The sequence below is a fragment of the Diplotaxodon limnothrissa genome, linkage group LG11 (assembly GCF_057381915.1).
Source record: "Diplotaxodon limnothrissa isolate DT_005_m linkage group LG11, D_limnothrissa_male_GT1.1, whole genome shotgun sequence".
Taxonomy (NCBI): domain Eukaryota; kingdom Metazoa; phylum Chordata; class Actinopteri; order Cichliformes; family Cichlidae; genus Diplotaxodon; species Diplotaxodon limnothrissa.
Window position 1 is genome coordinate 15,570,454 of NC_140606.1, and position 26,282 is coordinate 15,596,735.

The 26,282-nt window shown below is 40.4% G+C and overlaps 2 protein-coding genes across 5 annotated transcripts in view; one reads left to right on the forward strand and one right to left on the reverse strand.

The window, feature by feature from the left end:
* Window positions 1-5,465: 5,465 nt before the first annotated feature.
* Window positions 5,466-12,406, forward strand: LOC146622513 (protein lifeguard 1). The gene is made up of 11 exons (XM_085365192.1): window positions 5,466-5,526; window positions 6,393-6,530; window positions 6,874-7,042; window positions 7,440-7,518; window positions 7,995-8,048; window positions 8,231-8,321; window positions 8,489-8,526; window positions 9,163-9,250; window positions 10,774-10,863; window positions 11,293-11,340; window positions 11,900-12,406. The coding sequence occupies exons 2-11, from the start codon at window positions 6,429-6,431 to the stop codon at window positions 12,050-12,052; spliced, it is 912 nt and encodes a 303-aa protein (XP_085221318.1). The 5' UTR covers window positions 5,466-5,526; window positions 6,393-6,428; the 3' UTR covers window positions 12,053-12,406.
* Window positions 12,407-12,653: 247 nt separating this feature from the next.
* The window catches only part of LOC146622514 (ankyrin repeat and IBR domain-containing protein 1-like), a 34,011-nt gene continuing 20,382 nt past the window's right edge, over window positions 12,654-26,282 (reverse strand). For all 4 annotated transcript variants that reach the window (XM_085366255.1, XM_085366257.1, XM_085366256.1 and 1 more), the window contains 9 exons: window positions 25,467-25,601; window positions 24,060-24,146; window positions 23,703-23,769; window positions 22,626-22,771; window positions 22,040-22,218; window positions 21,858-21,909; window positions 18,649-18,760; window positions 16,386-16,429; window positions 12,654-15,828 (listed from right to left, as the gene is read on the reverse strand). In XM_085366255.1, the coding sequence (XP_085222381.1) occupies window positions 14,917-15,828; window positions 16,386-16,429; window positions 18,649-18,760; window positions 21,858-21,909; window positions 22,040-22,218; window positions 22,626-22,771; window positions 23,703-23,769; window positions 24,060-24,146; window positions 25,467-25,601 (1,734 nt within the window). In that variant the 3' untranslated portion in view covers window positions 12,654-14,916. The remainder of the gene's footprint in view (window positions 15,829-16,385; window positions 16,430-18,648; window positions 18,761-21,857; window positions 21,910-22,039; window positions 22,219-22,625; window positions 22,772-23,702; window positions 23,770-24,059; window positions 24,147-25,466; window positions 25,602-26,282) is intronic.

The following is a 26,282-nucleotide window of genomic DNA, read 5'->3' on the forward strand; positions in this document are numbered from 1 at the left end:
GACATGACTAGCATCAGAGCCCAGAAATGGTCAAAGTGATGATTCTGATATTGAATTTTTTCTTTCTGAGCGGACTCGCACGCTGCTTTATCAGTCCAGCTCATTTATAGTACGCTGCCAGATCTGGGAAACTGCTTCAGAAAGAAGAGGTGATGTGACACTTTACATGACGCGTAAAAGGCCAGTCTCTGACAGTACAGCTGCTGGTTGTGAGCACAGCTGCAGCTCCTCTGCTGGTTTGTGATGTTGTGGTTGGATGTTGCTCGGAATCTGGCTGTCACTGTGGGAATGTTGTGCCTGGGTGCGGTTGGTGTTCAGACTTCAGCCGTTGCTGCGCTGCTGCGGAAATGTCCTACTGCTACCATTTGAACGTCCCGTGATACGTGTCTTCCCCAAAGACCAGAGTAGTCCTAAACGTGCACGCACGACGGCTGCGTGGAATCGGTGTTGGACCCATTAAGAGCAACACGTCCCGCCAAGAATTGTAACAAGCAAAGCACAGCCATGGCTACAGCCAGAGTTACAGCTGTGTCAGAGCTAGAAGATCAGCGCTAGTCTCTGTGCAGATTTGTGCCTCCGCAGAGATTCTCTCTGTGGTCACAGCCAGTGGCAGTCTACTACATGCAGTAGATGTGTTACCTTCTGTTGTCTTTATAGAGGTTTTCCTCTTTGACATCACTTTCACTTTGGACTTGAAGTTTATTTGGTTTAGGCGACAAAACTACTTACTCACAATGAGTAGTTGGGGAAATGTTTTCACTGGGCTGTAATTGGAAACTCGTAGTTATTTAAGGAGGAGTAGAGCTAATTAGCTAGAATAAGGTGACAGTAGAAGCTTTTTCAGAACTTACAAGAAACTTCTAAATTGCATGCACTGCAACTCACCGCACTCTCTAAAAACATTTCAATAAATTCCTTAAGCCAATAATGATTATCTTAACCCACATGTTTAGAGAACTGGAGTAAAGCAAAAGGCCTATATATGCCTGTGCTTGTTTATAGGAAGAAACTATTGTGACTTTTTCAAGCAATTTAAGTCACTACAGCTTTTCTAAATAGGTATGTTTTGCTAAGTATACTGCATCACTATCTCACTTTGTTATTTAAAATTGTGACTGTACTGGGTTTGTTTATTTCACAGGCTCCTAATGGTGCCAGAGTTAAGTTTCTTAATTGCTGGGATTGTTGCAAAGCAAAAATTCAACACTATGATATTATGGGCTAAAACGACTTTCTTTGTCCTCTGGTGACTAGTCTCATACTTTTTTTTGTTTTAGACGCACTGTTATAACCAAAATAATATTTAAATAGTGCAATGTGGCATTATTTTTTTCACCAAAGTGTAGGAAAACTTTCCTTTTCTTAGGGTCAACTGACTTGCGGTGTTTGCTTTAGAGGCCTTAGAGTAACAGGGGCACCATTAAACTGCTCCACAGTCCCACTGAAAAATTGATTGGTATTTTCAGACAAAAGAAAACGAGAGCCCTCTCCAAAGACCACATTTTTGACACCAGAACTGCATAAAACAAATCACCGATGTGTATTCTCTCGAAGTTCGAAAAACAGTGATTGGAGGTATCACCTTCCATTTATATTTATTTGTCTGAGAGGCTGCAGTGAGCAGAATCAGTCATTTTTGTGTCTTTCACGGAGAGCACTCCTCTCCATAACAAGCTGGCCACTCATACAGCTGACAGACATTAGTAATTAGCAGTTTGAGCTGTATGCACAGACTTGACTGGCACTTCACAGTGTTGATACACGCTGATGCACAACATATACAAAACTTTGGGAATAACACAGTCATGTGAAAAAGAAAGTTTTCGCTCTTTGCAGTCTTGTGGAAAACCAAGTGCACCCTTATTGCTTCAATAGGAATTAAGAGGGAAAGGAGCAGCCAGGTGCTGCTATAATCAAATGTACTTGATTAATTTATCATCAGCGAGTGTAACCACCTCTTTACAAGTTTATCAGTTTGCTCTTTGCTCTTTAGTGGGAGACTAATGAAGTCATACACACAAGATTACGTTGAGCTATTCCCGCTAAAGGCGGATCTACATGCTACTGAATCATTGGGGTGCACTTAGTTTTTCTAGTTTAGTTTCTATTAAAACTTTCTTTTTCATCTTGTTCACATTAGTTATAACTGGAAATATCTAATTAATATTTCAGTTAGTGGAGTTTTTGCCATTAGTGTCACTTGGTGAGTCCTAACAGATTTGGCACGCAGGTCATTCTAAATGGCTGATTAGCTCTGAAACTGTTTATAGCTATATTTCTGATTGGTTGACTGCTCTTGAGGCATTTTGGAAGCCAGGACCTGTCTCGTTCTCAGATAAATGGATGAAGGCTCCTGTCTGAAATGGATTTACACACATTTCAATCTGTCTAACCCAATTTAGTCATTTAGAAATGGGGTTTTTAAAGTAAAATCCCAAAGGCAGTAATAGAGGTTTAAGTGAGAGTTCTTTTCACCTTATCCAATTATTTCATCTGATCATTTGTTACAAAGTTGAATCAGCCATCCAGCTTCAGCTCTTTTAGCCAACTTATTTAGCGTTAACTTTTTGGCAGCAAGTAGCAGACAATAAAGGGCATTAGCAAAAACCCTGCATTAGATAGTCTAGCAGCCCTTTAATATGTTTATGTTCACGACAAATTAGGACAGATGAAAGTGACTTCTCGCGGACTATTGCAGTTAATGTAAGTTGGGTATGTCGGCACAACCGCTGACGACACCTAAAAAGTGAAGTTTCTCATTGAATATGTTTTGATAGACTTCCTGAAGATTATTTATAATTCAGTAATGGAGTGCTCATTGTGGGCACAGCTAATGTAAACTCTGACTCTAATAAGGATAAATTCATGTGGAATTGTGCTCTCTGCTACAGTACTGTAATATATTAAATCAACTGTGGATAACAGTCATTTATTCACTTAATTATGTCCATTGAGTTAGTTTGACTGCAGCTGTGCCTTTTGTATTACACTCATTTGCTTAACAAGATAATGTAAGTCATTCTAAAACTCAATGCAATGCTGATTTGGCCCTGATAATAAGTCAAAACGCTGTCAGAATTGTGCATTTCATTGAAATAATATTTCTTACTAGGCACAGCCAGATTAGCTCATATTATTAAGTGTAGCACAGTGCAGGGCGTCTCATAATTTAGAGTAACACATGCATTCCCACTGTGCAGCGTGAGCCGCTGCACAACTCTCCCATCAGCCATACATTCTGCTGAAAGTCTACATTAGCAGCTTCAGAAGGGTTGTAAATTAGAAATGAAGAGGCATCTAGTGGTTCAGACCCTGCGACCCGTGCCGGGGCTCTCTGAGGCAACACAAACCACAATTTCAATTCTCCAAATAAATCCATCTGTGGCCAGAGCGGGCGAGAAGTAGTATTTCACCGCTGCACACGGAAGAAAGAGAGACTCATATGATGGCTACATCTCCCCTTCTCCAGTGACACCAGAACACTCCTCTCTGTGGTCCTCGGCCCCTAAAGCCCCAAAGAGCATCGTAGCAGTCTTACAAAACAGAGCTGTCACAATCTGTCTGCATCGAGACAGAGGACAGACTCAAAGTTATGTCTCGCTTCCTGCCTGCCTTTTCTTCTTTTGTTTTCTATTCTTTCCGATATTTTTTAAGTTTTTTCTATTTTTCTGTCTTAAAGGATGGATGGATGGATGGATGTTTAGATTGATAGATTTCTTCTTCCATTCTGCATATCACGATCTGGATACAGCTCTCTGCTCTGCACACATTCTGATCCATGTGGCTCCCGCCTCATGTGTTGCTTGTGTTTGGACAGCGCTGAGGCAGTCAGATCTGTGTTAAATGTGGCCTCACACTGGGCTCCACACTGATTGGTGTGTCAACACAGGCTGGATTTCAACTGCCTGCTCAAATGTGACTGTGTTTGTTGTGTCGCCCATTCAAATCCGACCGAGATCTGATGAATAGGTGAGAACAAGCTCACCAGATTTGAGCAGGCAGTGTAAACCTAGTCTGTGTTGACTGACACACCAATCAGTGGAGAACAGAGCGAGAGTTTGTGTTTGCTTGGGGGGGGGGGGGGGAAGTCACTTTGCCTTCAGACATGATTTATTTTGTTCCTTTTTTATGTTATTCTTTATTTGTCGCTGCACAGGAAGGACAATGTTTTCTTTTCTTTTAGTAATAAGGAACAGAAAGATCACATGTAGGTGAAAGAAATGAAGGATTTGATCTGAGTTGTTAAAATGACGAGGCAGCCGGTTTAAGGAAGCTCTCTGGAGGATTTCATGTTGCTGGTTGGGTGGGTGAGGCGGCAGAGTGAGAAGGGTTTTCGGGGCGGGGGAGGAGAGGAGGAGAGTCACATCCAAATCACTGCAATTAGCAGAAGCACGGGAGACTAGTGCCCCCCAGTGTTTGCTTAATGTATAAATAATTTCTGTACATCAGGGGGAGACTATCTGGCTTAAAAAGAGAAAAAGAAAAAACTCGCATCGAATTCTGTGTATTTTGCTCTTGCTTTGTTTTTTATGTATACACAACTATAGTCACTCAGAGACACACCTTTAATTATACAGTTATGTTAGGTAATTGTGTTTAAAATCCAAATAAAGCTACAGGACTGCAAAATAGTTTTTGCTTTCTTTAAGATTTGAATTATGATCATCATGTATGTGATCGCTTTAAATATCACATCAATACAGTAATTTGCTGTAATCAAATCCAATCGAGGCTAAGTAGTGGAAATTATATTTTACTGTTTTGTTGTTGTTGTTTTCATACATACACATGCACATACATGTATATATAAAAATGGACTCATCCTGGATTGCTTTCTGATTAATAGATGGTGTTAAATGTAACTCTTTGAGAGCCAGTTCTTCATGGGAAAGCATAAAAATGGTATTGACCTACATTGCTTTCTGTATTTTCACACAGTATGCCTTTAGCTCTTCTTTCTCAGTGTGACTCAGTACCCATAATCCCTTTGTATAGGCTGGATTGATGTCCTACATCGTCCAGTCCTCTCTTTGTCACTGGATGGTTTGTGTGTGCAGGGTGCTATCAATGAGTAACCAAGGTAAACCAGAAAGACCATACGCCTCGCCGGATCTCACACTGTGTCATTGTCCTGCATTTGCCTTTTTTGTGTGATACAGGTTGAAATGTTACAGGCTTTTCATATGCAGCAGCTTATCATTCCAGGATACTGAAATATGAGGGAAAACCTTTATTAAACATGTGAAATCAAGCAGTATAAACTCATTCCAGTGTGGATCAGTGCAGGTGGAACACAGAAGGTAAAATCCCAATTTACTCTGTCAAAGTGCCAGCCTTATTGCTTTAATGTCACTTTCAGAACTTCATCTTAATATCCCATTAGGACTAATGAGGAATACATCCTTTCCCCCTGCAGCAAAAGTCCTGTTTCTGTGGGAACCAGCTGATAGCAAGTAGACTTTGCCCTGAAGGAAACTGAAGCTACAGGAAGAGCAGCCGAGCGTGGTCTCAGTCGTCACAGCAGAGGTAAGGCATATTTTAATAGCTTCGCTGGAGTTGTACGGATTGATTTCTGTGAACAGACCTGAGTCAAACAGCAGCTGGACACTTTTTTATAGACTTTAAAACTGTTGTCATCTTGTCAGAACTTGGATTTAATGTTCCAAACTTTCAGCCCGCGTAAGCCAACAAAAACAAAGTCCACTTCGTACCTTAGAAAACACAGTTTTAGGCTTTGTTTTGTTCCAGTTTGGAGAGATGAGCTGAAAAAGACGAAAAGTCAAAATGTGATTTTTATCTAGCAAATGATTTATTGCTGCCACGAGTGCAAAAGCCATTACAGGATATTACAGGAAGTGGAAATTGTTATTCATTAAACCATAATGAATAGACGGATGTGCACAGGGAGCGGCTGTTTCTGTCAAACTGCTATGTGTAGTCACTGCTTTACTGCAGTTGTACATCATGCAGCATTGATCTTTGAGCAGCTGGTTATGACTTCATTTCTTTCATGATTAATGCAGAACTAGGGAACTTGGGGGGGGATTTATTATTCCCTTGTGTTCACTATACATATATACATTTTAAAAAATCCTTGCATTTATTGTCTGTCTGTGGATGACAACTAAATTTCCTCTGAGATCAATTAAATGCAATCTATTTGGCCATTAAATATACATACACTGAAAATAGATTAAGTTTTAGGGCCATTTTTATGGATGCCAGTCATGGAGGGCCTTGTATTTGTGTGATGCATGGTTTCATAATCACCCATTTGACATAGCCCCGTGTGCCAATTTAACATCACTGATGAAAGCACTGACACTGTCCAGAGGAATGTCTTTGTGACCTTAACTACCTTGTCTGTCTAATAATTCTCTTTACCTTGGCAGTTTTGTGTCTGATAAAATTTGCTGACTTTTGGCCAAATGGACCACACTTATGACAACAGAAACGGTGGATATCCTCAGCCCCCTCCGTACAGCCCCGGGGACCATGGACAGAGTTCGTATACTGGGATGAGCTATGACGTTAGTAGCAATTCACAATCATTTTTGTTAGCCTCAAAGGGAAAAAAAATTAAATTAAGCAGTGAGAGAAACCATTTTGCACATTGATTTTAGGGTTTAATATGCCGCTATCGTAAAGAATGAGCCCAAATCCAACACACAACTAGCCTTTGATCATGCTATCGTTGGGATGTGTAATTAAATGTGTGCTTACACATTTAATTACACATGGATTATTGGTTTAATTCCATGAAGTTACTTCAAAATGAACACTAAAGCCTCTAATCACATCATTCTGCCTTTTTTATGATTTGCAAGAAAAAAGTTTTGAATCTAAACTTCGGGTGTTGTCTGAATGATCCAGGTGGAGAAGGGCAGCGTTGCAGTGGTCTCCCCTCCTGGAACCTATGATAACATGGTCCATCCTGTGGGCCCGGGAGCAGGTGGAGACAACCAGCAATGTGACCAATCTCCACCCGTCTACTCTCCCGGCTTAGAGGATAGCGCCTTCAGTGACGCTGCCATACGGAGAGGTGAGGGTCGAAGGAAGTAGATCAATAAAGAGAGGGAGAAACAGGAGGCGAGAGAAATGAGCGTTTCTGTTTGCGTGGTCAGAGCCAAACGAGGATCAGCAATATTTACTCCCCTCATTTGCTTTGCAGTGTTTTCTTGAAAATTGATTTGGAATTGAAAATTGTTCTGTGATCTCTGCTCGCAGCCTGTCGCAGCTCTTCACCTCCCACACAACACAAATCATTTTTAATGAGAGGCAGGAATGCAAGTTTGGTGAAAACAGTCATTTTTGGCAACAGCGTGCAGCCTTACCTGCCTCAATGCTTCACTCTGACAGATTGTTGTTGTCGCATGTCTTTCTCCTGTCTGTCTCACCTCTCTGTGTTTCTGCATCTGTTTTTCTTTTTTTCTGAACAGGTTTTATAAGGAAAGTCTACTTGACCTTGATGATTCAGCTGCTAGTGACTGTGGGGATCATCTGCGCTTTTCTTTACTGGTGAGACACAATCACACGAGGCCATTCTTGTTCCAAAGAGAAAAGAAGAAATGTCCTTTATTGTAATCTGCTGGCTTTTAATTGTGTCATCGCCCACCAACACGAGGCAGAACAAGTGCATAAAGTCGTCCCTGCACAAATTTAAACATGCACTGGGGCCCTTCTCAAATCACCATAGTGAGGTGAAACAAGGTGGTATATAGTCCGCCTAATGTTTGTGCTTGCAGTAGTTTGAAAGCTCCCTGTGTTTGGTATAATGGATGTGGTGGAAGACTGCAACAGTCATTTCTTTTCATAAATTGTATTCAGCTCCCATGTGCACAATGCACTGCTCTCTGTTAATATTTAATAAAATCATTCCACTGCTTCTATCAGATAAATGGCAGCTCTATTAAACACTTCTCTCTTTCTCCCTTCCCTTTTCTTATCACCCCCCCCCCCCCCCCCCCCCAAAAAAAACAAACAAAAAAAAACAGGGACACACTTAGGAAATGGGCATGGAACAACTACTGGTTCACCTACACCATGATGTAAGTTGTTCAAAAACGTTCTCTTAGATTTTCTGGATTTCGTGTTTGGAGAAAGGGCTTCATGTGAGTCCACGGAAGTAAATCACAAGCTCATCTTAATATAAATAATGCGCTCAGTGAATCCATAATGTTTCTCCTATTATATGCTAATGCCGGTAAACTCTGTGTCGTGTGTGAAACAGGGCGGTGGTACTCGTCCTCATTGTGGCCCTGTCATGCTGTGACAGTCTCCGGCGTCGAGTCCCCCTCAATTTTATTGCCCTGGGCCTGTTTGTGAGTAGAGGCAGTACCAGCCAGGCATCAAATTAAACCACCACCACACCTGCTCTATTTCACAGTTTTTTTTTTGTCATGTATTTACTTTCCATTTGTCTCCCCCTTTCCTTCCCCTCTCTCCCTCCCTCTCCCTGCCTGTGTGCCTTTCTCCCTGTCTTCCTCAGACTGTTGCAGAGGGCCTGATGCTTGCATCTGTGGCGGCGTGAGTGTTTGTTTACAAAGATGAGTCCCCACCTGATGCAGACTCATTTGCACAATAATAATCCTATTTGATCCATATCTGATAGCGTGTTCGATGCCAGCAATGAAGCCATCATGCCAGATAAGATGTTATCAGCGCTGGTTTACCAAATTAAAAGGCACATGGGATCACATTCTCTGATTTTTTTTCAGCTGAAGATAAATCTGAGCACATCACAAATAGTTCAAAACCAATTTCTCTGTATTTCTCGGTGCCTGTGTAAACACGAGTTACCCTTTTTTCCCCTCCATCTTTCTGACGGTTCTTTTTTAGCAGCACGTCACTCTGTCAGAAAAAGGCATTAGATGAGACCTGACTATCAATAATGCATTAAAATTACCATATTTATAGGATATTGCTATAACTGAAGCTATAGCTGATAGGAAATGCATGCAGGCAATGCATTATTCAATACTTGTCCAGTGGGGTGGGGTTGGGGGGGGTCCAGTGCTCAAAGTTAAATGCATATTTCGAGAAAAAAAAATTCTTATAAGAAAATAATACTTCCCTTTAGGATAGACCAAACCCCGCTGCTCATCCACCCCAAGATAGACATGATTCAGCTCTTACTGCACTGTTTGATATTTCTGTCTGCAGGTATTTTAATGCTGAAGCAGTCATGTGGGCTGTTGGGGCAACAGCATTTGTGTCCCTTTCCCTGAGCCTGTTCGCCATGCAGTCAAAGGTAAGATCTGTCACACACTCTGAGCTCAGTTTGCACTGCAGCCAAAAGTGAAACACGGCGCCTTAACTATACAGTCAATGGTAAATGTCCATACACTCAGCTGTGTTTCCTGTGCAGTCAGAGGGAACGTGTAAAGCTCAGCTGCTGGACAGGTTTTCACCTGCAGAGTTTTCAAAGTCAGATGAGTTTGCTGTCCTGGCAAAACTAAGATTCCTGCTGAGATCAGTGTATTTGTAAGTTGGGTTAATTCCCTGCATCCAGAGGGTTAAGCCCCCGTGTGGCTGAGGTAACTCTCGCCATATAGAATTCTTTATATAAGTCAGCCCTCGTCCTTTTCAGTCTGCCTCCTTTCATGAATTGTGAAAAAAAATAAGCTTTTTATCAAGCAAAACTTCTCAACTTTGTGATTGAAACCCTAAAAAAATGACCAAAAACTTCACCTAAAATTCTATAATAAGCATCCCAACGAATCCCAAATAAGTCTCGCTCGCTGAGGATTTTTTATTCTTTATTTGATCATGCTCATCTTCTTCTGAGATGCCGCTCTCAAAATATATATAATAGCTTATGCTTGTGCACATGGCATTTTAAAGTTTCATTACAACTTGCAGCGTTTTATTAGCTGGAGCAAGTTAGGAGACCTTTCGAGAATCACTTCATTGATAGCTCGGCATGCTTCTTCAATAAACGCCTCATGTTCTGAACAAAAGCAATCACACAGCCAGTGGGGAAGATGTCAGCCACATTCAGATTGCATTTAGAGCCTCTTTTAATTGCTGCTAAATGGTGGTTGGCATTTCACACACTTTGCCACTTATTGTATCTGAAGGAGCTGGAGACATTTATATTTTCGCTCACAGTGGATGGAACAAGCAAGCAGCTGTCTGATAATCATACTAAGAATATATCTGGTGCTTAATTCTCTCTGCTCGTTATTAATCAGCGGGAGGAAGGTACGCAGGTCAGGTTTAAATAGCTGACATATAGAGGGAAGCGTACCCCTAAGCCCGTAATATAGTTTTATGGGCTGAGTGAGCGTCCGCAAACACTTGTAGTTTATTTTTTATGACTTCGCTTTCATCTTGCCATTTCCAGCACCTCTTGCTCTGCAGTTCACAATGTTCACAGAGCTTTTTAATCTCTGTCACTGTGATGCATTGACACTGCGTCTGCAGCCCATAGCTCCTCAGGTGATCAGTGCTAGTGATTCTCCTGTAGCAACTGCCATCTTTTTTTTTTTATGCCAGTGTGGAAAAAATAAATAAAGGGCATGCAGGCGAAAAGGCCACCTTCAATCCCCCTGCTCAGTGCCTGTTGATTATTTATCCTCACTTGTTATAACCAGAACTGTCTTGATTTTCTTGAGTCTCGACTGCAATCTGTAGCTATCACAGAGCACAGCTGCAATGAGAACAGCCTTCAGTGTCCTGGATTTTACGAGAATGATGAGTACAAATGAGAGATGTTGGGGCTTGTCACATTAACTGTCTTTCTCATTTCCTATCCCTCCTTTGCGGCATCAGTGGGACTTCACCACAGCAAGTGGGTGCCTGTGGGTGCTTATCTGGACCCTCTTTTCATTCGCCCTCCTCTGTGCAATCCTCCGATCACAGGTAAATTAAAGAGCTTCTTTGTTAACCAGTGTGTTTGCAGTGGGAACAGGTTTTGAATGAATTGCTGACAGACCGGATGTACAGCCTCAGAGTCTTTGGCCCTAGAAAGCACAGGCCCGTGTGCTGAGCAGACTATACAGCAGAGAGCGTAAACTCAAACCTCTTAGGATTTAAATGTACACTGGCGTTCACTGTGTCGGCTGTTAGTGTTGCCAGCGGGTATAAATAAGCATTCTGCAGATTTTAGGTTGTAGTTGGACTCTGACTGCCTGTAAACCAAACAAAACAGCCAGAATGACCAAAAAAAAAAGTTTCTGGCTTAATTACTACCTACAGCAAACAAGCAGCACAGCACACTAGAATAAAAATGTTTTGTTTTAAATTTGTGTTACTGAATGCCTCTCCTGAGTGTGTGTGATTCTTTTGCAGTATGTTTACATCGTATATGCCTGCCTGGGAACACTGCTGTTTTCTTTAGTAAGTACACTTTGGTAACAGAAAGTTCTTTTCCGCAGCACTTTTTTTCTTTTTGCTATGAAAAACAGAATTAAAATCCCCAATGTAAATAAAACGAAACCACCATCAAAGAGGGCTTATTGTCAAGTGAGTGTATATGATGCAACACGCGATCCCAGGGCGAAGCAGCCTGATACCAGCTGTTAGTGAAAAGAGAGCGACTTTGATGCCCCTGTGCCCTTTAATTTCAATTATGCACCACTTAACAGTAGTGGGCTTCCTTTTCACAGCCACCTCTCTGTGTGCCTTTGGCATTCGCAGCAAATGTTGTGACCCATCTCGTCAGCCGGTGGAACAAACTGCAGCTGCACACAGAGCTGAACAGGCTGTCAGCAGCAAGTCACAACTTATTTTCAGCTGCACAAGTCTGACTCCCGGATTATTTGTGTGGCCTGTTTATCTGCACCGTCCCATCTCTCAGAAATAGTTAATAGTGCCTGCGCTTGCTCGCAGACCAGTTCGCGTTCTCGATTCACAGATCAGTGCTGAAGCATCTCATTTTCTGTCCATCTCTCCGCAGTACTTGGTGTTTGACACTCAGATGATCCTGGGTGGAAAACACAGGAAGTATCAAGTCTCTCCCGAGGAGTACATCTTTGCTGCGCTCAACCTCTATTTGGACGTCGTCACCCTGTTCCTCTTCTTGCTGCAGCTCATCGGCCTCTGCCGCTGACACTTAAACTCCATGGCAGGATTTCCCCTTAAGATACTCTTCTTGCACACATGCAATCAATTCGTTGAGTTTGGTAAACACAGACAGCCAGTCTCCCAGACATGGCTTAAGCCCCCCAAAGCAAAAACACTGAAGATCTCCACAGAAAAACTTTTTTTGGTCCAAGTCTAGGCTTAAGCCATGTCTGGGAAACTGAGCCCATGATTCATATTGAATACGTCTCCAGACATCTGTCAGTATATTCAAGTTTGCCTATGATTGTCATGTGTTACGCACTGCAGTCTGCTTTATGGATGTTTACTTGTTTATTTTTTTTTCCTTTAGGAGTTCAGATTTACATACTGCCCTGTTGCAATTCTTACATAGAACTACATATACTGAATATTTGTTTCTAAAAATTACTCTTTAACTCACAAACTAGTCACTTAGGTACTTGTTAAATCAAAGATTATATAAAAGTGTTTAATTTTGAATGAAAACCCAATAAAAGAATTGGTCAGTGTTATGAAAATAAAACCATCTGCAATATTTCTTTGTCATAAATGACTATTACAAATGAGACAACCGCAAAGTAAAACTCAACACATAGTTTATTGGCATCACACATCAAACACTTTTCATATAAAGAGGGAATGTATCAAGTATAAACTATGAAAGTGCAAACAGCATTTCAAGGATTAGTTGCTTTACAATAGAAAATCTCAATGAGTTACAAAATGTTATATACCTTTTTTAATTTTTTTTAATAAATCACCTGAACATATGAGGTGACAGTATAAAGTGTGCCCGTTACATGCACAGCATACTACTAAAGAAAAAGGGCAACGCATGTTATCTCCTCTGATAAAAGCACTTCCATTAACCAAGTCCGACAAAGTTAGTTCCATTAACCATATGGCACCCAGACACTTATCAAACCAATCACTATCTTTAGACTTAATGTTGCTCTATACATCTGCAAGGGGACAGAGAGAGAGAGAAAAAGGTCATTTACTTCAGCCAGACATCAGTCTGTACAAGAACATAATCACGTCTTAAAGGTAAGACACTGACTAGTGTGTTTTAGTTCACATGGGTTACTCACAATCCATTATTTAAATGAATTATCTTTATTCCAAATAAATACCTACTTTATAACTTTCCTCACACACAAGCGATACAGAACAGTAGGTTAACCTATTCTGAAATCAGCGCAGTGATTTTTAGATGCTAAATCCCGGGAACCACTTCAGTGTAGGGCAAGAAGCCTTACTGCACAAACCCAGAGAAATAAAACCTTTCTTCAAAATATCTGGGAATAAGATTTTTTCTTTAAAGTGTGACTTCGTCGTTACAACGTATTTCACCAAATCGCTAAAAAAAGAAAAGAAAAAAGAGTCAGTGTCATCTATTAACATATCACCACAAGAGCCAACAAAAAAGCCTCTTGCTACAAACATTTCTGATGAGCACGTCTGAACACTATCAACGGCAATGTGAGAGAAACGACTTTAAGGTAACAGGTGTTTCTGTTTTTGTTTACACTGTCATTTTTTTTAAAATTAGCACTCAGAAAAAAAAAGTGTGAAAAAAGGAAAAAGTGAATCATGGTGATTTACACAAAGGCACTGTGTGTCTCAACTCCAGAGAGAGAACCGTTTCAAAGACATGGACTTCCCATGAGGATGAGATGCTGTACACATTCATGATTTTTAATTTTTTTCCCCCCATGCATTACCCTGCAGTCTGGAAAATCTGCAAAGATCTGAAAGGCTTTGCTTATTACTTTTAAAACAGGACCCAGAGATAAATTACAGTGACTTGGGCGTGAGTAATTAATTTACCAGAGTCTGAATACGACTGCCTGATTTCAATGGCCTTCCCTGCGGCGTATGAAGCAGGCTTCTCACTGTCTACTTAGTCTGTCGCGCTCCACGTTCGGCTGCAATACTCAAAACATTAATTTAAGACAAGCTACAATGGAATTCAGAACATGCTGTGACAAAGGTGCAAACTGAATCACGAGCACTCCCTCTGGGCCCGTCAGCATTCGTTGTTTTTTGATTCAGCCTGTGTTGGGGAGTAATAACCACTGTCAAGTCCATTTTGAAATGTTTTTGAGGAGGCCAACTACTTTTCAGTTGAATAATTAATCAAAATTTTGCCAATGTGAATATTTTACATAAAGTACAAATCCATTAGGGCCTGAAGCCTCAGTTCTACATGGCTCACGGCAGCTTTTAGCCAGTGACATTTTCAGAGTATCAATCAGCTGCAGGCACAATTTGCTTTAGAGAATCCACTTGGTGACTGCAAACTGTGCTTTTGCTAGTCAGTGTTTGGCACCCATGAAGTAGGCAGAATTGGACAGGAGTGAGAACCATCTCAGCCGGCTTTGTTTCGATTGAATATTGGAGCAAACTGTTAATCTGCTCACTAAGTACAGCTGAATTACATCAGACCTGATCCAGACTGATACAGTAGGCTTTTAGTCCAGTGGAAAATAACTATGTAGGTTAAAGTTTCTAAAGCTCCTAAGTCTCTAAATCTGATATTTAAAAAACAAAAACAAAAAACGCTACTTATTTGTATTTTTACTAGTACAAGACTTGTTTTATAAGTCACCCTTGAAACTGGTAACTAACTGTGATCTCTTCTATTTAGTACTTTCTTTGCAGAAGGCTGACAATACAGTAAACACATCTTGTTGCACTTAAATCTGAATCTGTGTCTTCCCCACTTTCTGGTCAAGTATGACACATTCCCCACTCTGTTTACATTCCACCTGAATAGCTAGCACAGACGTTCCTCCTCTTTATTCATTTTGCAATCTGTAGTGGTTTTTGGCCTTCCTTAAAAGCTCTTTGCCATCTCAGTTAGAGAGATCATACCAAGTGCACTTGATCTTCCCACTCAGATGAGCTGGTGCTTGGCAGCTGATCAGACACAGAGTCACATCGCGGAGTGTCGACGTGGCACACCTTTGAGCCTCTGCGCTCGGCATGGCCTCCGCTTGCGTCATGGGCTCCCATGTAAGGTAGCGGCATGGTGTCCAGCCCCACTAGATCTAACTGGGTCGGTCTCTCAGCGACAGTGCACTCCTTCTCCTCCATCTCACTCAGCCTCTGAGAGCAGAACCCCACATCTGCCATCACCTCCTGAGGCTTCCTGTTTTCAGGGAAGACGACCACCCCGACATTGTCATCGTCTTCTCCTTCGCCCCTATGGAGTGAACCCGGGACTGAGTCGCTGTCACAGGAGGTTGGGGGTACCAGAGTGATACCTTGAGGATTCATGTCATGAAACCAAGCCATGATATTGCCCAGCAGGTTAGCGTTTGCTGCTAATGCAGAGGATGAGGATGGGTCGTGGCTGCCACATGTGGTTGAGTCTGTTGTGTCGGTGGAAGAGAAGAGGCCTGTTGAAGAGCTGCTGCAACCAGGAGCCACTGGTATGGGCACAGAAGCACCGTATGCCCGATGATGACTGTCACCGTGCTGTACAGGGATAGCAACACCGGTGGCAGCAGAGTACTGGCTGCTGATGTTGCCAAGTTTCACCAAGTTATCTCCCAACTCCAGCAGTTCTGAGCTGCTTAGAGAAGCTCTGGGGGGGACCTCGATGCCTGGAGCACTTTGCTCAAGCCTCGAAGGCAGGGAGGTGCCAATAGCGCCGAGTGAGGCTTCGTTGGCAAGTACTTCATGACTGGACACACTCCCGACCATCCCTGAGTCCTGGAGTGACAGCTGAATAGCCAGAAGAATGTTGGGGTCATCGTCATCCAGCGAACCCAGACCCTGCAAGAATAAAAGGATCCAGTGTCGTAGAGCATCAGCAGTTTTCAAACTTAACTTTAAGTATAACCTGCAGCACCTATTGTTAAAAAAAGTTAACAGTAGCAGCAGATGGAGATAGTGACAAGGCAAGGAAAATAGCAGCTGCTGCAGTTTTGACACTTTGACACACAAACCTGAAAGCAAAGACAGTTTTTCTTTATAGCTGCTTTGTTGCAGTCAGCTCACAGTGGGTTTTAAGGTTTTACATTTTCAAAACTATCATTACCACTCACTCTGTGTTTATATATAAAGTCCCAGCACACAACATCGCTGCATCACTCAGTATGTTTCAAGTCATTCATGCCCCAACCCCAGTCCAAAAAAAAAAGAAAAAGAAAACCCTGTAGGTTTCAGTTTCAAATATTACTCTTTTATTAACTGAACATTTGGTGAACTAGTGAATATGAAACCGCTAAGAATCAAGACGACATTAATAATTCACAGTACTAAGACAAAAATGCCTTCAGGAATAATTTCAACTACATTACCGTTTGAGCTCGAGATAAATGTTTACTCACCATCATAGGACCTTGTCTGCGTCCACTTCCAGCATCCTGTGTGTCTTTATAGGAAAAAAAGGAACAAAGAAAAAGTCAAACCTGGTTATTGAACTAAATCAATGCAGGATAAATCAATTTACTCAGTTTAATCTACTGCTAAGTATTCAATTTAGTAACATCATCTTGAGTTTAGTCAACACACTGATGAAGGACCAGCAACCCGTCACAACCCCAGGAACTGCACTAACTGTATCTGTATCTGTGAGCAATTCCTCTTTGCTCACAAAACAAAACCTATTAGCTACCCTCCAGTTTTATCTATTGTTTTCAGTCCATACAGCCTAGATAAAAGTACCACGATGATGGAGAAACACAAAAGATTAGAAATGCTTACTGAATTCAAGCAAGTGTCATTTTTCCAGAAGCTCTATTTTGGAAAAACTAATTAGTAAAAATCAATATTTCTAAACAAATAATGTAACTGAATCATTGCAGTGCACCTGTGCTTGTTTAGGTACCGGTGGATACTAAGACTCTTCTCCACTTGACACAATACTGCCAGGGAAGCATCTGACTGGATCTTAATATTTTTGGCGCATTAACCATGACTCCAACAACATGAAAAAATAAACTGATCTGGAACAGATTGTAAGGCCTGAATTCACCGAAGAGCTTTGAAACGTTACCATTTAATTGTCTGTTTAAACAGACAGTTCTTTAAAGTTAGACATTCTTAATCCACACAGAGCTAGAGCCTTAACTTGAGTGCAAGAAAATGAGGCTTGAGGTAAGGAGGATGATGATAAGGTGCAAATGACAGGGGAGAGAAAGCAGTAGTGAAGGACGAGAAAGAGATAACGAAAACATCAGCCACTGTATTCAAGATGGTGGGGCTTCGCAAACCTGCACCTGCACTTATGCAATTCTGATGGATTCATTCAAAGTTAATAAGACTGTGCCTTTAAAACAAATTATAAAGCAACAGAAATGTGTGTTTAATAGTAACAGAGACTTTAATACTTTCTTTGGCATTTCTTCTACACCCAAGTAATTTAACTGTAACTTGTCTACAGCGTTTTTCACTTCTTTGTAACATCACAATTCAAACATGGAAACAAACATCATGAGTCATGCTTCTATTCAACTCATCCTTTGAATTACATGCGTCACTAATAAAAGAAACAAAAATCAAAGTTCATCACAATGTGATTTCCTGAGAACAAATCAAGAAAATCTAGCTCTCATTTAATCTCATTCTATACTTTCAAACCACACCATCACTAAGATGAACTTCAATAGGTCTTTTCTGCAGTCTCTAGTTCTCAGTTTATTAATGTCCTACCAGAACAGTTTCAGATTAGAATAATTCTTATAACTCTCATTTCTAGAACTGACTTCTATAAAACTTCCTATCACATGTACACAGTACTTCCCTATATCTATCTTTAAATAGTTTTCTACTCAAAAGATCATTCCACCTTAAATGCTTTGTATCAGCCATTACAAATTGCACTTTGACCCATTCCATCCATCTGCTGGGTTTTTGTTTTTTCCATGCTGCAGTCAGTGTGCCATTCCAGGATGTATACCAATTGGACTGATAACAAATGTAGGCCTGATCTTAATTAATCACACTTTTAATGAATATAAAAATATTCTTTTCACTAAGTGTTTCACAGTCACACTGCACTATTAGAAAAATGTATCCATGATTAGAAACAGAGAAGGTCTCATTTTTTCCCAAGAATATAGAATAGAATTTTGACGTTCTTTTTTAATTAAGATGCAGTTTTGATCTATTATTCTGATCTATTATTCTCTAAGCAATTTTTTTGCTGAGAGCCTGAAGCAGCTGTGATTATAAGAGATGACCAATTTAAGTTAATTTAGCTGAACAGTCGATCAAATCTACCTGAGGGCCATCGAACCCTGCTTTAATGAAAGAAATACAACTCAAGGGAACTTTCTAAACTTTACAAGAAAACTTCTTTTATCTTTTATACACAAACAATCAAAATCTTTTGTGAACATTGCAAACCTTGAGGTGTCTAAATCTGCGCACTGTCTGTGCACCAGATAGTTGTTATAGTCTCAGGCGTTTGGACCCAATCTAAAAATCAGGCCAACTAGAACCCAGAGATTTTGCATTCAGATGGATCACACGATAAATTCACGTGGTAACTTAAGCTATGCAAATAACAAGCTGTGACAAGGGAGAAAAACTGAATATCACGATGTGAAATAGCCATCACAGGATAAAACCCTGTATAAAGTAAAGTACCTAAAGTGCTGTCGCTGAGGTCGTCAGGGTCAGGTGTGTTGCTACGGAGACTGGACATGTCGCCTCGCCGCCTCTGCCTATGCCGCCGTCTGTACTGGAACTCTGCGTACTCCTTAAAATATAAGAACAATCATTACTATAAAAATGCAATGAAGGAGATTTTTACAAGGAAACTGATTCTAGCAGGTTTGAGGTTTGAGTTAATAACTCTGTGTGTGTGTGTGTGTGTGTGTGTGGGGGGGGGGGGGGGGGTTGAGGGGACTATATGCAGGTCTTTGATTCATTCACTAACTGAAACCACTTACCTTCCCTTTAAACCGACCTTCTTGATTAGCTATGTCTTACAAACACAAGACGAACATTATGTGGGTGTGTCTCTACACTCATGAGAAAATATCTGATAAGCAGGGTGTAGAGCAGTCTGATGCCTGAACCTTTGGTTAACAGGGATTATTTGCACATCAGCTGACCTCACTACTTGAAACTTTGGTCAGATTAGCATGGAAAAAAACGTGGCAAAGGAAAATAGTTCCTGTTTATCCCAGCACACAGGTCTTATTTTGAGGTCATATGGAGTTTATGCTTTTCTGGTTGGCAGCTACTTTGACTGCACAGAAAGATGGGTGGTCTTAACAGTTTGGCTCATTGGTGTGTAGCTCTTCAAAGGGAAAAGCAGTGAATTTGTCTGTTATCTAAATCAACTCAAGCTAACATTTTTGAAATGGAATTCCTGTAAAGTCAAAGTCATAGATTTAAAACTGTGAGATGGCACTCATCCGTAGTCAAGTGCCAAACGAATGAAAACTCCAGTGCTGTTATCCCTCTTAAAGTACTGATAAATGCATGACCGCTCTTCATGAAAAAGGCTACATACACCAAATCAACATATCGGTACCTCTGCACTCTTTATTCAATCATCTCAACTGCCAAACTCACTGAGTAACATGCAAATATCATCAAAAGCAAAAGCTCTTTCATGCTTCCACCGTGCTAAATATAACCCACTATGAAGTGATGCAGGTTTTATAAGAAGCATGGAGGAGACATATGGAAGTGTGTGAGGCAGTGTCATCTGGCTTTGTTACTATGGGGTTACCAACTACTGACAGTGACTGAGAAAGAAGCTTTTAACCAGCAGGCAAAAAACAATAACAAATAAAAGCTTGGTGTTCAGCATCTGCCATCAGTATCTACTGTATGTCTATATTAGTATGTTCCAAGCTAAATTTAATCGTTTTTGCAACATAAATACTTGCATCAGCTGGCCTATGTATTATAATCATTAATGTTATTGCACAGTATCGATGCATATTAAAGATAGAGATAATTAGTAGTTAGCAAAATCAATGCATGCAGGGATCTCCAGCTTGTTAAGAATCTCAACCAATGAGAGACAAGATAAGTATCACGGCATGTGGCACCTGACTTCCTACAAAATAATGGCACATTTTAGAAGAAGCAAAATGCTAAATAGAAAAACAAGAGCCGCTGTACGTAGTTTTGTTATCATGTCAGAAGACAAGTTACTGTTTTAGATCTGTTGGCTTAGTTTCTTGGCTGATTTGAATAATAATAATATTTTCTGTGGTGCTTTCCTGACAACAGATCTTTTTTAGCACACATATTTTGACTAGTCATTGTAAATGAAGTGCAAATGTATAAATGTGTTTACATTCCATTTACGAAGGGTCCTACTGTACTGCATGCCGCTAAGTGACTTACAGGGCTTACTGGTATATTTAATGTAACTGAGTCATCTTTAATTCATTTTGTGCTTTATTTACTGATACAAGTCAAAACATCCCCCCTTAAAATGTCTATTGGCCATTGCCAGCTTTGAAATGTTATAGGATTTGCACAGAAACCCCAGAGGCTTATTTTGGTGTGAGATTTGAATTTTCAGATAGAAGCTACACGAGCCTAAGCCAAAAGAGTGATGGCGCTCTTAAGCTGAGCAAATTCTTCTGAAAAAAGAACTGTATGTTTAAGAACTGCCACAGTCTAGAAAAATCAATAACAGACCTGTAGTAGTATCTGCAATGTACTGACATATGCACCATTACCAAGTGCATACATCACGCTGGGCAGAAAAAGAAGACAGGTCAGTAATCAAACCATTATGTGGTCGACACTTTTATGACTCTAAGTGTTAACTACAAACACCTGTTACTAATGTGTAATGATCAGGCGCAACCTACTTAGGTGTTCGCCAGCATACTGTGCTTTTAATCATTCCTGACGGTTGCACAGGGAACACTGAACCATCTGGCTTGCTCCAGTGTGTTAAATAACATGCCGATCTCTGGGTCACCAGAAACGTTAAAATGATTTAAATATACATACTGACTTTATTAAAAGATGTCATATGACACTGTATAATTAATTACACAACATAATTATATCTAATTATGATTTATATTTCTGCAATAAATAAAGTAATTTCTTGAAACAATAAGTACTCTCTATTAGCAGAAATAAGTGTCATTACAAATAACAGGCACTTGCTGAAAGGGCACTGATTAAATTAATATTATGTATAATATATGTTTTACAAATATGTAATACTGTACTATACTGTATAGGGCAAACATCACGGCATCAATAACACTGACAGTTCATGATATTAAAAATTCCACATTAACAAAATTAAACTTCCAATGGCATGCTGAAATCTGGGAGTGGCTCCACTATTACATTCAAGAACAGTAACGACAGGGAGAAAACAAAAAACAAACAAACCTTTGTTATCCAAAAATAATTTGTGACCAAGAGAGGAAGTCTGTGCCTTTGAGAAAAATTAACATTTTAGGATTAACATGTCTTTTTCTTCCTAATTTGTACCAGTAAGTTTAATAATGAGTCCAAATGTGGTTTCAAAGCACTTCAGAGCACACAGCAACAACCTGAACAAGCCAGAAGCCGGTTTTGTTTAGAAACAGTGGCACCAATTATGACATGTGGGTGTGAGTGTAAAGGGCAGCTGCAAGTAAACCTGGACCAATACAATTATCTGGCTACATTTGTTAGCTTTAAGTGAATTAATTTTCGCTAAAACAAATGGGAATCACCAACTCTTACTATGTACCTCTAATCTGTTTAAATAACCCAATCATCTGACAAGGAAAAACCCATCATTGGCTAAACCACTCAGTACACAAAAAGACAAATGCATTTTGTTCAAGTTTACAGTCCAACCAATCAGCTTTTACCTCAGGTGATGCAAAGCCTAAATACTCCCAGTCCCACGTTCCACCAGCAAAACTGCCAAAGACAGAAATTAATGGCAAACTTGTGATAGCTGAAATCACACAGGAATTGGCTCTCAAAATAAAATAAAAAAAGAAGTAAAATGTGTTATTTTAACAAAGTTAGGTACTGGTCTGTATGCTACCTTCGCCTTGGGGCTTCAGGTGAGTCATTAGGGGCCACTCCCCTGGCTACTGAGGCCAAAAACTCTTGCCTCTTCTGTTGTACCAGACAAGCCGCACGGATGATCTTGTGGCGTGGTGTTCGTAGATAAGGCCTGTTAACCTTTTGTGCCAAGTCCTCAGTCACCATCTCCAAGTCCGTCTGGGGGCAGAAAGACAGGTGACTTAGCAATCACAGTGTACAAATGCAGGATTTGAAGTTTCAATTTAACAAATGTACTTGTGGGGCAGCTGTTTATGTATCTACTTAAAAAAAAAACTATTACTTTTACAGGTGTTTAAGGAATTGTAAGACCTATGGGAGCCGTGCCGATTCATTCTCCAGCATCTGAAAGGCCACATTATAAAAACTAGCAGGAAAGTACATCCTGTATCTATATGGGTGATCATAAATTATACAGCACTAGATGTTTAACTAAAAGCTGAGATGTGCAGATATAACTGGGGAAGATTGTGAGAATCATGCAGTAGAAAGCTTTAGTCTCACATATCTAATGGCCTAGACCACTGTGAACATTTGTCTTTCCTCTCACTAAGTAAGCCTGAAACCTGCATAAGCTCGTAGATCTCTTTCTTTGTGCTTTTGGGCTCCAGAAAGAACCCATAAGGATAAGAGCACTTGAGGATGCGGCGAGTCTTTAGTAGTTCTAGGACTGCATCTTCAATGAATGTAGTGTCAGGTGGGCCTCCTTCCCCTGGGAAAGAGAAGGCGGGAGAGTCAGATAACAAACATGAATATGGGATATGCTTTTGTACAGGACACTCATTACTCTGCCTCAATTACTTCACTTTGCTTTTGAGCCGATTAGTATTACATGACAAGAAATCCTGAAACAAAGCATATGAAAGAACTCCTTGACTGTACTAAAGCACATGAAGAGACTGCACTTTTAAGTTATAACTGAGGTGTCTAGTATGATGGGAAGTCTGGGCCAAGAACACTGCTGGCCTTTGATGAATAGTGACTTATAATTCACTTTTTAACAGCTACTGAGATTTAAAAAAAAAAAAAAATTGGAACCTAAGGGAAAATCATTTTCTTCTCATTTGAATAAATCTTTTCACTAAATGTGTAAATTAGCAATCCAGACATGCTGAATAGAAGACAAATTTATATCTGAAATAGAATTTTTATCTGCATCTCAGATTCTGAACTGCGTCAGAAAACACAATAGTGATGGCCAAAACTGATTATTGGAGACTCAAAGCTGTCGGCAGTCGTATTATGTAGGATAAACTGTGCAAACTTTCAGTTAAGCCAAACTCATGAAGACCGACTTGGAACCTTTTCCATTTCTGCCAGCTGACAGCCACCGCCACTATGTGAGCTAACTCCACTGCAATCAGAATCTACTGCTTTACCTGATGTACATCAGCATCACTCAGCTAACTAGTCAGGCAGAAACTCCCTTTACTGACATGGTTTTGAAAAAGTCAAGTTAAAATGTTATCTTTCTTGTAACCTCACACTACTGAATGCTTAAACTGAATGCTGTTGTTAAAATAATATTAAAACACCTCAGTTTTCTATCCCTTCTCCTCTACTTCCAAAAGCTCAATATTAAAGAACTGAATTAGGATTGGGATAATAAAGGTTGACGCCGTTACGGCAGACTGCATACTCACTTCCACTTAGTGCTCGACTAAGCTGCTCCATCTTCTCTTTGGCTGTTTTTAATAGACGCTGCTCTAGCTAATGGGAGAAAAACAGAAATTTTACTCAATAACAAAAATGATCTTGAGGTTCCTGCTAAACCAAGCAATAGAGAGAATGCCACGTGAGACCAAATAAATTAACAACAGATTTATTTGTGATGAACAGAATGCAAATATACCGTATGTTAGTTATGTTAAAGTTAGAGCACTGGAGAGTATCCAAACTATGGGTCATGCACCAGTTTTACACAAATGCTCACTGTCTGCATTCATTGCATAACAGCTGCAAATGCAACATCACTGGAAGACAAAGTCTGGTCTGTTTACCTGATAGCTGTGCTCGTGGTTCTTGAAGCGTGTGTAGTAGTGCATAAAGCGGTCGAGTTCCTGAAAGCTCTTGTGTTTTTTCTCAGCCTGCAAAACAGTGATGAGACACCAGCCACAGTCAATCTCCTGAGCATGGTGTTTCTTCTCACAGAGAAAGCCGAAATACTTTAACTGTAAGGAGCAAAAGTAAGTCCACCAAATGATACTATTTATGTGTGACTAGAGAGTACACGAGAGACTGGTCAGTAACCCTCTGGCAACCAAATGCAAACAAGTGCAACATTGTTTACCTCTTTGCAAGCAGTTTCACTTAGTACCAGCAAGCAAATCCTTCCAACGAGTTGCCAGCCAGTCAGAGAATATACATCTTTCAATAGTAACGACTGGTTACCAGGAGGTCAGTGACTCTTGACGTACATGACTGTGGTTTTAGCAAATGATTTCACAGTAACTGCTATTAACCTCGAGCAACCATTGGCAACAAGCAGGAAATATTTTTCCCTAGCAACCAGCAGTTGCCAGGTAGTTTCCAACTGGTGTCAAGGCCTACATTACTATATACCTGTGTGTTATATACTTCAGCTGCTCAACTCCTGATCATGTAGGAGTTTGCAGACAGACAGAGACTTGGTGTATTACAGTAAGACTGGGTTGTGCAGCAAAATATATTTATCAACTCTGCACAGAAAATCTGTAAATAATTAACTATTCCATCATGCGATTCAAGGAAAATTCCACCAATTTTATGTATTGCCATTCTCCAGGCCTTGGAGAGTACTACTGCAGATGAGTAAACAGTTATATCATTTCTTCTCTGGTTCCACAGGGACTTGCACAAAATCTGATAAATTGCTATAAGTAATGTCACTTAGGTCAATGTCTGAGTTTGAGAAAACAGAACCAGAAAGCAAGCTTACTACAGCTCTGTAGACGGTTGCTCGTTTTAAATTTAGCTGAGGAGCTTGAAGGCTATATTACTGGCTACTAGGACAAGTGGAAGCACATTCTGGTTAATGTATGCATGGCTTGAATCAGAGGAAGAATTAGTGAACTTAAAACAGACACGAGTTTATAATGCACCAAGCTTTCTGCTTTTTTGTTGTGAGTCTGATAATGGTGTAGGAGTACGATGACAAGTTGCTAAAAGAGTCATGACGTTTAGGAATAAAATACAATATGAAACAACCCCAGCCCCGCTCCTTTAGGACATTCACTCTACATCATCATAACAGAGGGCTCCCCCAGTAACAACTGCCATCACTCAGCTCTGGTCCCCTGTTGTTACATTATACCACTGTTGAGTCATATTTTACAAAGTGTTCGGTTAACTGGGCCGAAAGCGTTTAAAATATGAAAACACAGAGAATGTAATAATATCGTGTTAACATCTAGAGTGTATGCATGTACCTCTTCAGTCATCTCCTTTGACTGCTCCTCCACCTGCTGGATGACCTCATAGCGAGTGCAGCGATAGTAGCCCCCTGTAGATGAGCTATGCTTTTTCCATTCCTCCAGACAGATCCAGCAGAAATCGTACTTACACTACAGGGAGAGAGAACAGCTCTGGTCAGCTGTCACATCAAAAAATGGAAAGCCAATTACTAATGCTACTCCTGCTTTACTGGGGTAATTTACATTTAATGACAAAATGAAAAAGACACATTTTTTTATAATTGCTGTCAGAGAAAAACAATTATCCTGGTATATGAAATGACAGCCAAAACGATACCTTTCCCCATCTACAGACATGTTTTCATTAATATACCCATCCAAAGGTGAGAATATCAGACTGACCCAACATCAGAGCTCAGTTGATGTGCTGTAACCTCTTTGAGTTATCAAGCACAGATCTACCAGGACAGAAAGGCACTTTTTTTTTCAAAAACACATCTTTGTAAAAATCATAACTGAATTATAATTAAGGGTCAAGGACTTCTAAGGCTCATTAAACTAATGTAATCACCTGTATCCATTTTATCTCTTTTGTCTTCTCATCCATTTCTTTTTCTACAGTGTACAAGTAGCAGGTGTTTGAACAGAGTCGTGAATCCTTGTAGCCTGCTGCCACTAGAAGGCACTCAGACTGCATTTGAGAGCAGCAAGTCCCGATGGAGAAAGAACAACAAAACACAGCAAAACACTACAGCCTCTCCAATCTGGAGCCTATTTGGGTATAAGTGATTTCTCCATGCTACAAGCACTTCTGTGGGTGACAGGTTAGCT